Raw genomic sequence first — 16,326 nt, 5'->3', positions numbered from 1 at the left:
TCTTAATGAATGGCATTTTTTTTTATAATAAGAGTAACGTTATTCATCAAGTATTATGTTGTGTTACATGCTGTGCAGTATACAGCCAATACAGTATATTTATCTTTACATTTCACCAAGCTACAAAGAGAATAATTGTTGACATTATTATAATGAATGTATTATTTCATTTGTAAAAAAAAATCTATGAAAGATGTGATATCTGTATTCTATGAGAAATCACTCAGAGAGGATTAGCGCACTGAATCATTTTAGCGAATCAGTTAACGTTAGCTCTTACAGTTCGGTTCACTAAACCGAATCATTAAACACAACAGATTAGAATGATTCATTCGTGCGTCAGACCAGCGAGGCGCTGATGATGGCTCTTCGGAAGAACTGACAATCCTGTGCATCAGATATAGAGGGGGAAACGAAATTACGAATCCTACTATGGCGATGCAGTACTTCATGAATAATAATTAGGTTGCAATGATGGTCCTTCCTAATCTCCTCCAGGCATCCAGTCACATATCATAATTTATCTAAGTCCGCAGTAGGAATCGTTCATTGGTCAATACAACAGCGCCCACTCTGACAGCGTCTGCCTTTCAGCCAATCAGTTGAAACGTTGGGTACCTACTTAATATTCATAAGCCACGCCTTCGCCATAGTAGGATCACGAAATTAGCAAGGGGGAAGCATACAAAAAACGCTGACTTCCTGTGTTTTCTTATAACGAATGAATACATTACGCAGAACATAAGCGAGAGGGATATAATATCTGAAAACGGTATCGCTGTGGATGCCACTGCTGTAAATGCGGATTGTTTACAACAGCCCTCGCATCCTTTCCTCCCTCCCCTTTTCCTCTTTCCCAGAGCGCCTGGGTGCTGGTGGCGAGACAGCAGCTACAGCAGCTCCCGCTGACCGAAGATAGCGCCTGAAGAGCCGGCCACGGCCGTCACATCACCCCGGGCCCCTGGAGGGTGCCATCAAGAGCAAAGCAGGAAGCTTTTGATGCCACATCATTGTGCAGCATCATTCTTCCGTGAAGAAAATCACACAACCACTTCTGGATTTTATTGATTTTCACCTCCAAGTGTTTTCAGGAGTTTGGATGTGCAGTTTCACATGACATGGCTGTTCTTAAACTAGTCGACCAGGTAATTGCATACGGTTATTTAAACGCATGCTTTTTTGTTTGCAAAATGATCAGTTTATTTGAAGGATGGCATGCTGCTTGGATGAAATTGAGCGAGTTGCACACGATTAAATGTGATTTTTTAATGAATGCACAAAATACTGAATATGATGCTCCATAAATGGTTGCAACTGATTGCCTCAGAAAATGCCAACTCGTCCCTAAATTTGTTATAACATACAAAAAATGTGTGTACAGTAATGCATTTGCAGAAAGGGCAAGAGATTCCAGAGGGCTTAAAAGAAGTGTGCAGCGCTTATCTTTGATAGAGTACTTCAATTAATTTATTAATAGAAAACAAATGCACTTAAGATATTAATCAAGTATATTTAATTTAAGTCATTTTTTTACATTTACTGAACTGATTTAGATGAGCAGATTTTTCTCTGTCATGACAGGAGTTGAAAGATTGGATAGTACTTTGATACCTTTCAAAGTTTCACATATTTATATTTAACTTAAGTTTCACATTCATTCATTTAGCAGACACTTTGATAAAAGCAGAACATCACAAGCATATACTGTTGTAAACTCTTGTGGCAATAAAAACAGTTTATGTTTTAACGTTTACCCTGAAGCAGTGTCTTCGCGCTTAGACTTCCATTAAAAGTGCATTAATATAAATGCATGTCTTGTTTGTTTTTACAAAGCAGGACACAAGTTGAAAATATTTTTGGTTTGGTTTTTAACACCATGCCCCAAAAAGTTTTACATGCATTATTAATCCCAGGACATTTACTTTGTAGAAGTTAATGTGTGACACTAAGTGTTCTGAGTGCAGTAATGTTTATGGTCATTTTGGTCTTGTGTACAGTTTGATTTCCATACTTTGCCCCGAAGAGGAAAGGAACAGGAAGTTGTTGAATCTCAACATTCCCCTCTCATGCTTTTTCATAGTCTCGGAGGGTTACATGACACAAGTTCAGTGCACACAAACTATAGAGAGGAAATAGAGGATAGAGGGTTTTACGGCTTACACATCAGTCAACGGAAGACATTTCAAGATACTTCTGTTATCCACTTCATGACAGTGTCAGTTTTTTACACTTTTCATTTTATTTTATTTATAACTGTTCAGAAATCAGAAGTCAAAGATTCAATTCCTTTAATTAAGATTTTCTCCAGAACAGTGTTTTAGAGCTTGCTGTTCACCAAACTCAGTATAACCCCTGAATCAGATGATTTGCAGAATGCATGGTCTATCTAAAGTTATGATGTAAGAATTAGCCACAGAGATTTTCTTCAATTTTGTGATGGACATGTGAGGGATATTTACAAAAAGAAACAAAAAAAATGTTTTGGTTCTATCTATCAGTTGTTGTTTGGATGGAGGGAGGGAGATCTGAAAGTGAATTTGCAGTTAGTTTTAAGAAAGAGGATGTTTAAGTGGACTAAATGTTTGGAGAAGTCCGTTGTACGTCAGCAGAAAGAAGTCTGCTGTTTCACCAGACGATCAAGCTCTTATATATCGATTACATTTTACAACATTAAAAAACTAAAACCTATGCATGGGCAAATTTTCATTTCATGCTGACTTTAAACATCAGGGGGAAAATGCTGTCACAAGGACCAAGATTTCAGTTTCGCAGTTAATGTATTGTGCGACATCAGCAGTTCCTCATCTTAGACCCATGATTCTTAAGGAGTCGGTCTGCTTTGTTTTGAAGAAGAGCCTGCAGTGCTCCAGTTGTCAAAAATGAAGAAACCCCAGCCCTCATTGGCTCAGAAGGAAGTTTGGCTCACTTCTATTGGCCATAGTGATAGACAAGGGGACGGGGGGAGTTGGGGGGAGGAGGTCGTGTAGCCTACTGCATGTCAACAATGGCTTCAGTGTTTGAGAATTTGGCTTTGGCATGGAGCCGTGCTGGGAGGTCGGGGAATGTCCTCATTTGTGATGAGCTGCGTCCAGATCCTTGATTGTGCCAGCGCTCAGCAATCTCGTCCCCAAGCTTTGTGGTGCCATAACACAGACTGTTGTGTTCTCTTTCCAGTGAGAGAAGAGCTGTGTGGTTGTGCATGCGATCAAGACAGAGGCCATATCTCATAGCTGAGAGAATTCAACATTGTATCCTCATATATTCAATGCTCTCGTAAAAGAGCTCGATAAGGATGGCCCAGTGGCCCAGTGCCCGTGTGAGAGTGTTTAGTGCCAGTTCTGTGTTATTTTACATTCCTGATCTTGTGCATGAGATTTTATATTTGCCTTGCAAATGTAAACATTTGGTTTTCTATTAATCTACTAAATGTTGTTTTTGTGAATTCTGCTGATATAAATATGTCACCAAGAAAAGGAATCCTGGGGGATCAATGGTGAACTAATTACTGAAAATAATTTTAATACGATATCCCCTATAAGACAGTATAATAGCCTAAAATATGCTCAGGAGATGTTTCACCTTGAACTTGTTTCTACTCAAATATTTTCAGAGAAATAAAAGTAAACAAGTGAATTGAGACATATCGTTGACATTGTAAATGTGTGGCCAAATTTACAGTTGTTAGGTAATTTTTACGAGGGGAATCCAGGCAGTTTGTCACACAAATTCTCCGGTTGACCAACAGAAAGCTGCTTTGTTCGCACCTGAAGAATACGGTTCTAAAAGACTTCTGTTTCACAATGCTAAAATAATTTGGTAAAATTTTGTTGTCATTAGAGATGCACCGATTCCATTTTTCCTGGCCAATTCCGATTGTCGATTTTTTTTGTTAGTTTGATCTGCTGTTACAGATTTTTGCAGATTCCAATTTTTTTTCTAAGAGCTATAATTGACAGCATACAAACAAAAATATAAATTTCTTCAACGTAAAAAACCCAAAACAAACACAAGTAAAAAGTCAGTAATAAAATAAGGGCAAATGAATAAATTGCAAACAACAGCACAAATAAATTCAATAGAAAAAAAGAGAGCTATGAAACTAAGTTTTCAGGTAAGATAAGAAATACTACAGCAATGACTAAGGTCATCAAATGTAAATTTTTTTATCAAATTTAATTTGTGTAGTCTTCATTGTAAAATTAAAAACAAAGTAATTCTTACCCTTAAAGTTATAAAATGTAGCAGCAGGAATATTGGACTGCGGTCCCTTCAAGAGTTTATTCATGGACCCAATTTTGTCAGTAAAGCCGGTTCCCTGATTAGCGATAAATCGCCATCACCTGCTTTCAGATGGAGCTGCATTTAATAGACAGATCGTAGTTCACTGACAAGCTACACAATATCGCGTTCATTATTGAATGAGATCCATCTGCGATAATGAAGGCGAAATTGCATAGCTTGTCAGTGATCTACGACTCTGTCTATTAAATGATGCTCCATTTGAAAGCAGGTGATGGCGATTTGGCGGTAATCATGGAACCAGATTTACTGACTAAATGCGCGTGATCATCGCATTCGATATATCGCCCAGCCCTACACAGACTGTATAAAAACATGGACGTAGTGTCCGTGATGTCACCCATAGGTTTCCAAAGAGCTTTTTTGAAGCCAAAAGTGGGAGCAGAGGCAGCTGTTGCCATCTTGGCAGCGCATCACCGCACATCACTCCCAGATAATTGAAAATGGGCAAAGAGGTGGGAGCTGGTTGCTGACGCTGGTCACTCAAGTGGCCGTGCCCTTAATTATGCAGAATTTTAAGTTCACCGTTGTCATGAAGGGCAAAATGAGCTAAGTTGACGAACCAGGCTGTAAAAGTTTTTTTTTTCCTGCTGTAAAGTCGTGCATTTTAGCATGGGGAGTCTTTGGGATTGACTCCCTCTTGCAGCCAGTCTCTAGTGGCCAGTTGATGAATTACAGTTTTAGTCACTTCCATATGGGCTTCACGAGAGAGAGCGGGAGGTTGCCGCTTGACTGTTACACAACACACGTTCACTTTCTCAATTATTTAACGTTCCAAAACTGACTGTGTTTAACTTGATGCTGTAAGATGGGAATTTTATCATAAATTTGTATGTATTTGAACGTTTTAGTGAAGTTAGCCACTCATTTTGGTATTTGTGGCTCACTAGCTGATTGAGACGGGGTGGCTTATGCGCTCCACTAATATAGATCAGTGGTGGTTCACGCGCCTTTGGTGTAAGCGCAAAACCTGCGGGAATTACTTAAAGGTGCAATAGGTGATTGTCTTCAGAAACATTTTTTGTTCTACTGGTTGAAAGTCTCTGAATGTATCTGCATTATTACAATCTGTTTGAGGTCAAATCAGCTCGCTATTACTGTATGATCATGGCTATCAAAGTGAACACGTCTATATGAATAGAGAAGTTGATTATTTACTCTATTGCACATTTGTGTTATTAACATCTGTATAAGTGGTCATCAGCATATCAGCACTTATTTGCATTGTGATTCATTGTAAATGCTGCATTTCTAGCAATCTCAGGATTTTCTGTGATTGGCATACAAAGTTAAATCTTTTTTTTTTCTTATTCTTATTTTTCTTAAATTATTCTTATTGTATTTTTCTAGTGCTCAAAATAATAATAGTCCGCAAATAAATCACTTATGATGTCTAAGTTTCTGTCTAGTGTTTTATAATTGAAAAAAAAACTATGCAGTGGTATGTTTAATGACAAAAATAGTTTGTAGAAGTAGGGCGGTGACGGTTGCTGTGACGTCACAAACTCAATACAAAGTTTTGTATATAAGTGTAATATAACTGTAATAATTGCAAATTCTAAGTATATGGTAATTATCAAATTACCTCAATCACAGCTTTTCCTTTAGATTGGCAGATTTGAGCGCAGAAAAATATAGTTTATGCATTCAGCAAATTAATTTAGTGTGGGGCGATGGATCTTGTTGGGAAAGCAAATACAACATCACCGATCTGGAGTCATCTGCATTCATTTCTCCCATCAGCGTTTGCACAAGTTCTCGTGATCGCAAACGCTGGCTTGTCAGGTTTGGTGAGGCTTTCTCCAAACTGGCCAAATACAAACGAGACTGCGATAAATAAAAGATGGTAAAATGAAATATGGCAACGATTCCTATTTCAAAAATAGATTGTGTGCAGAGTAGGAGTTATTGAGCTTGCCTGGTGGCGGAAAAGTAAACCGGACGCAACACAACCGCGTTGCGACAGGTTTCGTCTGTCTAGTGTCTATACAGGACATTTGAACTCTGTGTCAGTATCTCACAGATCGGACGGGGATTTATCATGTCGTGTTGTGTGCTGCATCCAGTGTAGCATCACTGACTATAATGAGTATTTTGTCGCGTTGCGTCGCTCGCATCCGTTAGAGAGGGTGTATTTACCTTTCTTATTTTTTTTGTTTAACTGCATTATTTCTTTGATATTTATTTTAGTGTTTTGCAGGTGGCGTTTACTGATAGAAGTGCTCAAATAAACACAAACTGATGAGTTAAATAGGATGTGTTAGACGAGTGAGACAGTGCTAGGCTGATTTTATAGACATGTGCATACATATAAATATATCCTGTATATAATATATATATATATATATATATATATTTCATGCATGCACAGTTTACGTCAGCTTTAATCACCTTTTTAGGTAATTCCATGAATTAACTGATTACGACACTGCTTGCACATAGTTTATTTCGCAGTTTGATATGAAAGGATACGCACTAAGAAAGCGTGCACAAATTGAATTGGAGCGCTTGTCTGAAACGTCTCCTGTTCAGTCATTCTGCGACTGAATAAATTCAGTCTTCTTATCATGAGAATAAGTGACAGAAGCAGCAGTTGTGAGTGGGTGGCTATCCCCGCCCCTACATAAAATATTTTGAATACGTTAAACTGAAAAAATAAATTATCGCCTTCGTTAACGAGCAAATTTTGACACTAATATATATATATGACCCTGTTCACCCAAACAGAATACGTTTACTTCACTTCGGAACATTGACTGGAATTGGGAACCACTGATGTAGATGTACTACTATATTGTCTCTGGTATTCTGGTCTGTGAGCATTGGATGGCGTCGCTTTGGACAGCGATTCCAGGGAGGGTGGGACGTTTGCTTTCAGTGCTATCAGGCTAATGTTAGCATTTTCCAAGATCTCCTATTGCACCTTTAAATAAGGAGAGAAGAGAGCGGAAATGTGCAGCTGACGTGACATTATTGCCTGTGCCACTGGTAACAAAATATACCGGCTTGAAATCATAAAGAAGTGAGACTGATCGCCGATCCCTGGCTGATATCCCTTGTTGTCATATTCATAATCTGAAATCTTATCTTATAAATTTGTCTTGACAAATTTGCTACATTTTATGAATTTCCAGTAGGGTGATTATGACCAAAAAAAAATATCACGATAATCTTAATTTCTTTCAAGTTTGCTGTATAGAAGAAACGATTGAGATAGTAATGTTTGATTAATGATATGATGATATGGTGAGATGCACAAAAAGAAAAATTCATGAAACTGTTCAGCCTTTGGTTCTTTTAGAGAGCTGAGTACTTTAAATGAATAACAAAAAATGAATGATGGCTTGTGGCGAATTGGCACAGCAGAGATCGTTTTTTATGGATGATGAAATGAGTTTGAAGTGAGTGGGTGTGAGATGGCCTGTTTCTGCAGCTGAAAATAGAGCAGATCTCAACAACACATCTCCTATTGTCTCTACACAGAGAGTTTGTTTGTGTGTGTGCATTTTAAAGAGAAAGTCATGGTGAAAGAAGCTATTCTTAGAAATATATTTTGAAATGTCAGAAAAATTTATTCATAATTTTTCTTCACAAAAAAGCTATAATGGGACTCTTTTGCAACTATGAATTCAGATGGGGTTTACAAAGTATGCTGATATACTGGTAAAATGTTAAACATCCATCCCTCACTTTACAATCTCGGTCCTTACTGTTGAACCATGTGTGTTCATTTGCATGTTGGCCTGCCTGCATGTGTTCTGTTGTATAGCGGAAGTGAAAATGCTTTCCACGCTTCCTCTGTGTCGCTTCTGAGAAGGTGAAAAAGAGCAACAGGAAGTGAGATGTGCAGATAGAGACACTGGGAGTTTAGATGCAGCCAAGTTTGGCTCAAACCACCTCTGTGTTGTAATGCTTCTCTAATCCTACGCATGTGTCGGATTATCATGGTTTTCAATGCGCTGCCATATAAATATATGAAACTTGGCATTTGATTTTCGGAAAATAGCTGGCAAAATTAGTTTAGTCTTTAGTTACTGCATAAACAAGATCTGAAGATAATAATTACATTACAAGAGGAAACATGACTTTAACCCATTTGTGCCCACATTTTTCTGAATGGTTTCATGCATATATTCATGTTAATAGTGTCCTATGTGAACATGTTCTGCATTTATTTTCCCCAGTTTTTTTTTTTTTTTAACTGTATTTGAATGTTCGGCAACTATAGTTGCCAGTGGGCAAATATGTTTTATGCACCCCTTAAATGTCAAATTTGATTTTTTTAGACCCTTAGTATTCAATGGCTGATTGTATTAGGTGATTTCATGTAATAATGTAAATATAGACTCATTAATTGTCTGAATTTCAACATTATAATGGAATCATAAGTTACTAGTCATAAAAAGAATTAATGTTCTTGACCAATTAGAAGGAAATGCATCCAAAATGGATGAAGGGGCCTCAATATTTTGTCCCTTACAATACTTAATGTCATAAAAGGGAGAAACAGATAATCTACAGCAATTAATCCCATGTTTTATCTTTGTATCTTTCCATTCTTCCCTTTGTGTGACTGGTTGAAGTGAGTAAACTGCTGCTGTCACTTGAAAACTGGAAATTCCCAAACCCCCAATGACAAAAGCAGACACAGAAGTGGGGCAGTAGGGCTGTGGAAAGATCACGGTCTCATCTCCTTTTGACAAGATTTATATTAAATTGAGGTGTACTGTACAGTAGAGATGTCAATTAAAGGGTTAAGTTATGTTTTAGTTGTGCTATTGTGAAAGCAATGAGCACTAAACAAATACAATAACCTAGATTTATTAACCTAATAACACAGTATACCACATTTCCCCATGATATGTACTTACAGTCATTTGCCCACAGGCAAATAGAGTTGCGGCTTGGACTTTTGACTAAGTATAGAAAGAACTATAGATCTCCTGGAAGATTTGTTTCTTTTGGATGATTCTAGAGACCTTCATGATTATGTAGATGTATATATACTTATTAGTAACATGAAAATTACATTTCTTTGGGAGGGGTTGCCTTCGCCATGCTTCCAGCCTCATGCTACAGGAAGGAAGTGAACACCTTTGTTTTGGTTGTTTGCTTGCATGTCATAACATCTAGAAAAATACTTACAAAAGAAAAATGACAACTATTAACTGTAGCAACAAAATTGGTTAATGACCACAATGTGTGGGGAAAAGCTTCCTTGGGGCTCTTTGGGCCTCGATTTGGCCTCCCTGTAATGACGCCATTTCATGGAAATGGAGAAGACTGTGGTTTTGCAGCCTAGTTGTCTGGTTGTGCTGAGAAACTGATTCAAGAACTGAACATTTGAATGACAAAATGATTCCAAAGATATAAAACATAAAGTTTATGAAATAAGTACAAGGATAATCTAGGTTCTTGTAGCTCTGTCTACTTTCTGATGGAAATGTGGCACTTGCCTTTTGCATAATTTTCCACCACAGTGCTTTGGTGGTTGCCAGGATCATGTTATTGTAAGGTTGCAAAAGTGTTCTGTGTGGTTTTGAGTGTGTTCTATGCGGTTGCTAGTGTGTTAATGGGTGGTTTATTGGGTGTTCTGGGTGGGTACTAGCATTTGGGGTTTGTTCAAATCTGTTACCCTAAAGGTGCAGTCACATTAGTGTAGCAATGTATGAAGCACAGCCCACACAGAAGGGACTTTAACAACCGGAACTTGTCGCAAAATCTGCAAAATCTTTTGCACCCGATTGCAAGAATTTCTATAGAAATTACTGTATTTTGTCCATGAAAATTTTATTACATAAATTTAATTTAATTAAAGTCGATAGCTGTACATTAGTATTTGTTGCTACTGTAATGCAATCCACCCTTTTTGCATAATTTCATATCAGCTCACTAAATTTACTCCCAGAACAGACCTTTGAGAAAGAGTGTGGGAAAGTAACAGAAGCCACTCACCTTGTTAGAACTTCAGAATGATATTGAAACTGATATTTAAAGGTAACTCAACCCTCTACATTGCAAGTAAACCACTTGCATAAGCGACTAAATTTTACTCTGGGCAACTAAATGATGTCTATTGTCAGCCATTGGCTAACAAACTCTTAGATTTTAGATTTAGATTTTTTTTTTTCACTCGCTGAATACTGACTGAGCGCTTCAAAGTTTCGCTCTCCATCAAGCGATCTGTACTTTTTCAATTCATCTCAATGGACGCACAGGGCACCTGTATTTGACGCTGTGCGTGAAGCCACATGACTCTACTTTGCTTTGCTGATAGCACTGTTTCTCACACATGCAAAGAGAGTGAGTGAATCACTTCGCTACATGTAAACTTTATACATTGTTGTATTCTCCAGTCGAAATAATGGAGTTCATTTGAAATTATTCATCTTTTTAGAACAAGCAGAAGATATGCTTGTTTCTCCGGTAGTGGGCGGCGCTAATGTGCAAATGGCAATTTCATTGGTTGGCGCTGATCTATTACCATCTCTGTTTTGATTTCAGCAAATCAGTTCCACCGAACACAGACAACTTGATTAATATTCATGAACCGAGCAGCTCATCAAGCCATAGTGCATTGTATATTGTTAGTATGGTAGTAAAGTTTGTATTATCTATTAATAATAATAAATAAAATTTACAGAAACCCTGAAGGACTAACAATATCCTAAGAATCACCATCAGTTAAAATGAAAAATATGCATTAATACATTGTTACCAAGTTTTAGTTCTAATCATTAAAGTGATATCATTAAATTGTTCTTAATTATCATAATACCATTATATAATGCTTGATTGACTAAGAAGCTAAGTTTTAAGAATCTGTGCCATTTTACAAAGATAAGCTGATTGTAGTGTGTGTGTGTGTGTGTGTGTGAAATAATATATCAGTCTGGAAAGTAAACTAAAAAATGTACTAGCCAATGGTGATTATATTTCCAAGGTGTGCATAGAGGATTGTGACTGTATCTTACATACAGTTGATTTAAGTTTGAGCAATAGTACCAGTGATGCTTCATGCATTTATTCCTTAAAACCATGTTTAAATAATCTCTTGTTTTTCACAGCCACCCCTCGTCCAAGCCATCTTTAATGGAGACCCCGATGAAATTCGTGTGCTCATATGTAAATCAGAAGATGTCAATGCACTGGTATGGATCAGTTTCTTTTATTCTTCTACTCACACGACTATATCTCATCTCTTTGTTTCTCGCAGCACAATTTTTGGATAATCCTTTGGACAACAGCCAGAGATGTAAATACATTTGTCTCAGTAAAGGCAACAGGACACAAAACAGTTTTCAGGGCCATTCTTCATCCAGAATATTTATTTATTCTACGTGTCTCACTGTGTCTGCCTTAATGGCTCCAGCTAGAATTAGCTTGCTGTCCAAATGATTTCTATAGAGCCGCTGGTCAAAGTCATGATTTCAGGCTGAGATGTCACCACCGCAAGTGTGTGAGCACATTAGCACACACTGACATCTACATCAGTGATTGTAAAGAGCGACTCAATGCTCCTTTGTTGTGGATCGCTTGCAATGACAGCATATTGCATTCAGAAGTGACCAATTATCTGCAAAAACTTTGCAGTCCACAGTGGGACTTGAAAATTTTTTGAAGGTTTTGGTGTTTAAAAATAATGTAATGTACTAAAGACCACATTAAATGGACTAACAGACACATATATATTTCTAGTGTTGCTGTAGCCTATTTCCTGTTGAAACAGGAAGTTGGGGTGAGACTTATCGAAGGGCTCATCTTTTTTTTTTTTATTAGACAATAGCCTTTTGTTTATGCCACAGCTGTCAAAATATGGTTTGTTATGTTGTTGTAGAGCATTTTGTTGATTTTTGGATACATTTTGTTTCTACACCTATAAGTTCAAGATGGACCATTTCTGTCATCTGTAAGAATTTACTTGAATTAAATTAATAGTTTTATTTATTAAGGATGCATTAAAATGATCAAATGTTACAGCAGAGACATTTATAACGTTACAAAACATATCCATTTCAAATAAATGCTGCTCTTTTAAACTTTTATCAAAGCATCCTTTGAAAATAATGTATTGCTGTCACGGTTTCCCGAAAAATATTAAGCATCACACAATTTTCAACATTGCTGTTTCTTAAGCACCAAATCAGCATATTAGAATGATTTCTAAAAGGATCATGGGACACTAAAGACACTGAAGCTTTGCCATTACAGGAATAAATTAAATTCTGAATGTGTATCAACTATCAACTTTATTTTTAAAGGAACCCTACACTTAAAAAAAATAATAATAATATTCCAACTCCCCTAGAGTTAAACAGTTGAGTTTTACCATTATCGAATCCATGCACCCAATCTCCGGGTCTGACTGTAGCACTTTTAGCTTAGGTTAGCATAGATAAAAATGACTCAAGAGTTTCTATATTTTACCTGTTTAAAACTCCACTCTTCTGTAGTTACATTATGTACTAAGACCAACGGAAAATTGAAAAGTTGCTATTTTCTAGGCTGATATGACTAGGAACTATATTCTCATTCTGGCGTAATAGTCAAGGAACTTTGCTGCCATATTATGGGTGCTGCAGGTTCAGTGATATTACACAGCGCCTGAAAATAGTACAGGCACTGCGTAATATCACTGTGCCTGCTGCAGAAAAATATAGAAACTCTTTTGGTCATTTTTGAGTGAGATGCTGATAGTCTAATCAGATTCAATGATCTATGCTAAGCTAAGCTGAAAGTGCTACCGCCTATTTCCATTTTCTTTGAGTGCACTAGCATATAGATGGGTCCAAGCTAACAGACATGATTAGATTTCATTTTGAACAGTCTTTCCATCCTCTCTGTCCATGTGTCTGACTCTCCAGCTGTCTTTTTTTCATTCTCTCTCAGGACACTGAGAAGCGAGCTCCCCTTCATGCAGCAGCCTTCCTCGGAGATGCTGAAATCACGGAGCTCCTCATTATGTCAGGTAGAGCTGCTTTCTTTCTTTCTCTCTCCCTCCACTCCCTTCCCACCTCCCTTCCATAGAACAGCATCTCCTACAAAATAAATGCATGTTCAAAACCCAGTCCATTTTTTTTTTATCTGTTATGGAATGTAAAGTATGGTTTTAGTAAATGATTGCAGAATTTTAGTTTTTAGGTGGACTAATCCTTTACAAATACATCATATAGAGTCCTACGTTTTATTGAGGTTTTCATTGTTTGATTTTTCTTTGTAGGGGCACGAGTCAATGCCAAAGACAACATGTGGTTGACTCCACTACACAGGGCAGTGGCATCACGTAGCGAGGTAGGATCAGTTGTTAAACACACACACACTTTTGAGTAAGACAGATGTTGCGTAATGTTGTCACACAGCAGGATGCCTGTAAAACAAGGCTAATAATATGCAGCAGCTCCTGTGTGATTATAATGGGATTTTTCCAACACTGGATGCCGATTGGTCAATCGTATCCCAGCTGGCCTGCAGTACACAGTAAAGTTTTTTGCTTTATACAAATCTAGGAGGCTGTTCGCGTGTTGATCCGTCATTCTGCCGATGTTAACGCACGGGATAAGAACTGGCAGACTCCGTTGCATGTCGCTGCTGCCAACAAGGCTCTGCGCTGTGCTGAGGTCATCATCCCGCTTCTGAGCAGCGTCAACGTTTCGGATCGTGGGGGACGCACCGCCCTGCACCATGCTGCCCTTAATGGGCACACAGAGGTACTGCAAGTTAAAATCAAAAATTTTAGCTTGGCACATAGCAATACTACAGAGCCCCACACATGACAGGGGGGAAAAATTGATGTATTGTGGCCAGACATAAAAAAATTATTTCTAATATTTATGAATGTGTTTAGTTTAATCATAGCCACACAGTACAAATTCATTTTCTTGTTTTAGTAAATTGTTGCCATGTTTTACTAATTTGCCTCTTCATTTTGATAAATCATGAGCACATTGTCCTAATTCATTCTCTGGTTTTATGAAAACAAGGGAACAAAAAAGCCACAATTTACTAAAACGAGGGAACTTTTAAATAAAACAGAGGGCGAATAGTACATTTTGGCCACAGTTGAACTAAAATGAGAGAAAAAATTAATAAAACAAGAGAACAAATTCTTGATTCTTTAGATTAAATTAAGTCGTGGCTATAATAAATATATGTTTGCCTCCATGTCATGTCAGATTCACATGCCCACTGAACAGACTTAGTTTTGTTGCATTGCATTGTCAACATAAGCTTGAAATTTGCTGAATGCAGAATGGTTAAGTCATTATATAAACTGTGACACAAATACGAAGCACACAATAAGAGCTTCAGGAGACCTATAATTACTGACGCATTATTGACTCAAGCTTTATTGCCTATTGAGATGGGTACAAGCATTCTCTCCTCCATTTCTTATCACTGTTATTCACTTTGCACTTTCTCTCTTCAGATGGTTAGCCTTCTCCTGGCCAAGGGTGCCAATATCAATGCCTTTGACAAGAAAGACTGCCGTGCACTGCACTGGGCGGCATATATGGGTGAGGGAGTAATCCTAGAAAAACTGAAAAGGAGTTGTTCACCCTGCTTCCATTTCAAAACAAAAAAATAGTTATTGAGGGCTGTCTAGCTCCAAATAAGACAGAAATCAAATTAGTCCATGCTAATTTGGATGTACGATGTGTATAATCTGCTGGAATTTTGTAAATGTTATTATGATGATGCACAAGTCGGCATAATCAAGTATGGCAGTCACTTTGCATAAACACACCCTGAGAGTAAGAGAGATATTTATCGTTTTGTTACTGAATGAATCTGTGTTTTAAACAAATAATTTAAGTGCAAAAAACATTCATAAAGACAGTCACATGCCATTTTGAATGAATCAGCTTTCTTGAACAAATTATTTGAATGAATGATTCACTAATGTCTAAATGCCAAATCAGACGCCATCTCTGCAGTGCAGAAATAGATTTTGTTAGTACTGGTTACATTTAAATGGTAACAGCCTATAGTATATTATTATTCTAATGCAATTTGTTGATTAAATGTAAGAATTTGACATGAAAGATGATGCATACATTTAATTAGATTTGAAAGAAATTGCTCATATAAAGATTAAAATACTTATTTTTTTGGAGCTTGTTTTATGGACAAGATTAACATAGTTAGATAACATAATTTTAATTTTGAGGTGAACTGTTTGTGTTCCTGTCTTCATGAGCTTCTCTCCATACTCCTGCAGGTCACTTAGAAGTGGTTTGTTTACTGGTGAGTCAAGGGGCCGAGATCAGCTGCAAAGACAAGAGAGGATACACCCCTCTACATGCTGCTGCTTCCAACGGTCAGATCGCTGTGGTGAAACACCTGCTCAGCCTTGCTGTAGAGGTACCCAGGATGCAAATAGATACATATAGAGAAGTGAGCATGGGAAAAACATCTAGTGTGAGCTTACTATTTCTTATGCTTTACTCATAGATCGATGAAGCCAATGCCTTTGGGAACACAGCGCTGCATGTGGCCTGCTTTAATGGACAAGATGCAGTAGTCAGTGAGCTGATCGACTACGGTGCTAATGTCAGTCAGCCGAATAACAAGGGTTTCACACCTCTGCACTTTGCTGCCGCGTCCACTCATGGTGCCCTGTGTCTGGAGTTCCTGGTCAACAGTGGAGCTGACGTCAATGTCCAAGTATGTCCATCTAGGACAAAACCTTGACAGACAGTGCAAATCTGCTGCTAAACATTTCCTCATGTTTCCTCAGAGTCGTGATGGTAAAAGCCCTCTTCATCTGACGGCAGTCCATGGACGATTCACACGCTCCCAGACACTCATCCAAAACGGTAAAGCTGTTTTTAGACTGCTTGAAGCCTACTGTTAGCCTGTGACTGATTTGCATGTAGACTGAGAGTACAAGCGTGTTCCTGATACAGGTGGAGAGATTGACTGTGTCGATAAGGATGGAAACACTCCTCTGCATGTCGCTGCTCGATATGGCCATGAACTTTTAATAAACACCCTAATCACGAGTGGAGCTGACTGCACTAGGTTTGA

The 16,326-nt window shown here is 37.8% G+C and overlaps 1 protein-coding gene across 2 annotated transcripts in view; it reads left to right on the top strand.

Annotated features, from left to right (window-relative positions):
- Window positions 1–668: 668 nt before the first annotated feature.
- The window catches only part of LOC127965604 (serine/threonine-protein phosphatase 6 regulatory ankyrin repeat subunit B), a 28,062-nt gene continuing 12,404 nt past the window's right edge, over window positions 669–16,326 (top strand). Inside the window, exons 1-10 of one of the 2 annotated variants that reach the window (XM_052566471.1) lie at window positions 669–1,145; window positions 11,367–11,450; window positions 13,189–13,267; window positions 13,520–13,590; window positions 13,806–14,006; window positions 14,726–14,813; window positions 15,518–15,660; window positions 15,751–15,963; window positions 16,037–16,115; window positions 16,206–16,320. In XM_052566471.1, the coding sequence (XP_052422431.1) occupies window positions 1,119–1,145; window positions 11,367–11,450; window positions 13,189–13,267; window positions 13,520–13,590; window positions 13,806–14,006; window positions 14,726–14,813; window positions 15,518–15,660; window positions 15,751–15,963; window positions 16,037–16,115; window positions 16,206–16,320 (1,100 nt within the window). In that variant the 5' untranslated portion in view covers window positions 669–1,118. The remainder of the gene's footprint in view (window positions 1,146–11,366; window positions 11,451–13,188; window positions 13,268–13,519; window positions 13,591–13,805; window positions 14,007–14,725; window positions 14,814–15,517; window positions 15,661–15,750; window positions 15,964–16,036; window positions 16,116–16,205; window positions 16,321–16,326) is intronic. The other variant, XM_052566470.1, reaches the window with a different exon arrangement.

This window comes from Carassius gibelio, chromosome B9 (assembly GCF_023724105.1).
Source record: "Carassius gibelio isolate Cgi1373 ecotype wild population from Czech Republic chromosome B9, carGib1.2-hapl.c, whole genome shotgun sequence".
Classification (NCBI taxonomy): Eukaryota; Metazoa; Chordata; class Actinopteri; order Cypriniformes; family Cyprinidae; genus Carassius; species Carassius gibelio.
This window is presented reverse-complemented; position numbering and strand designations above follow the sequence as displayed.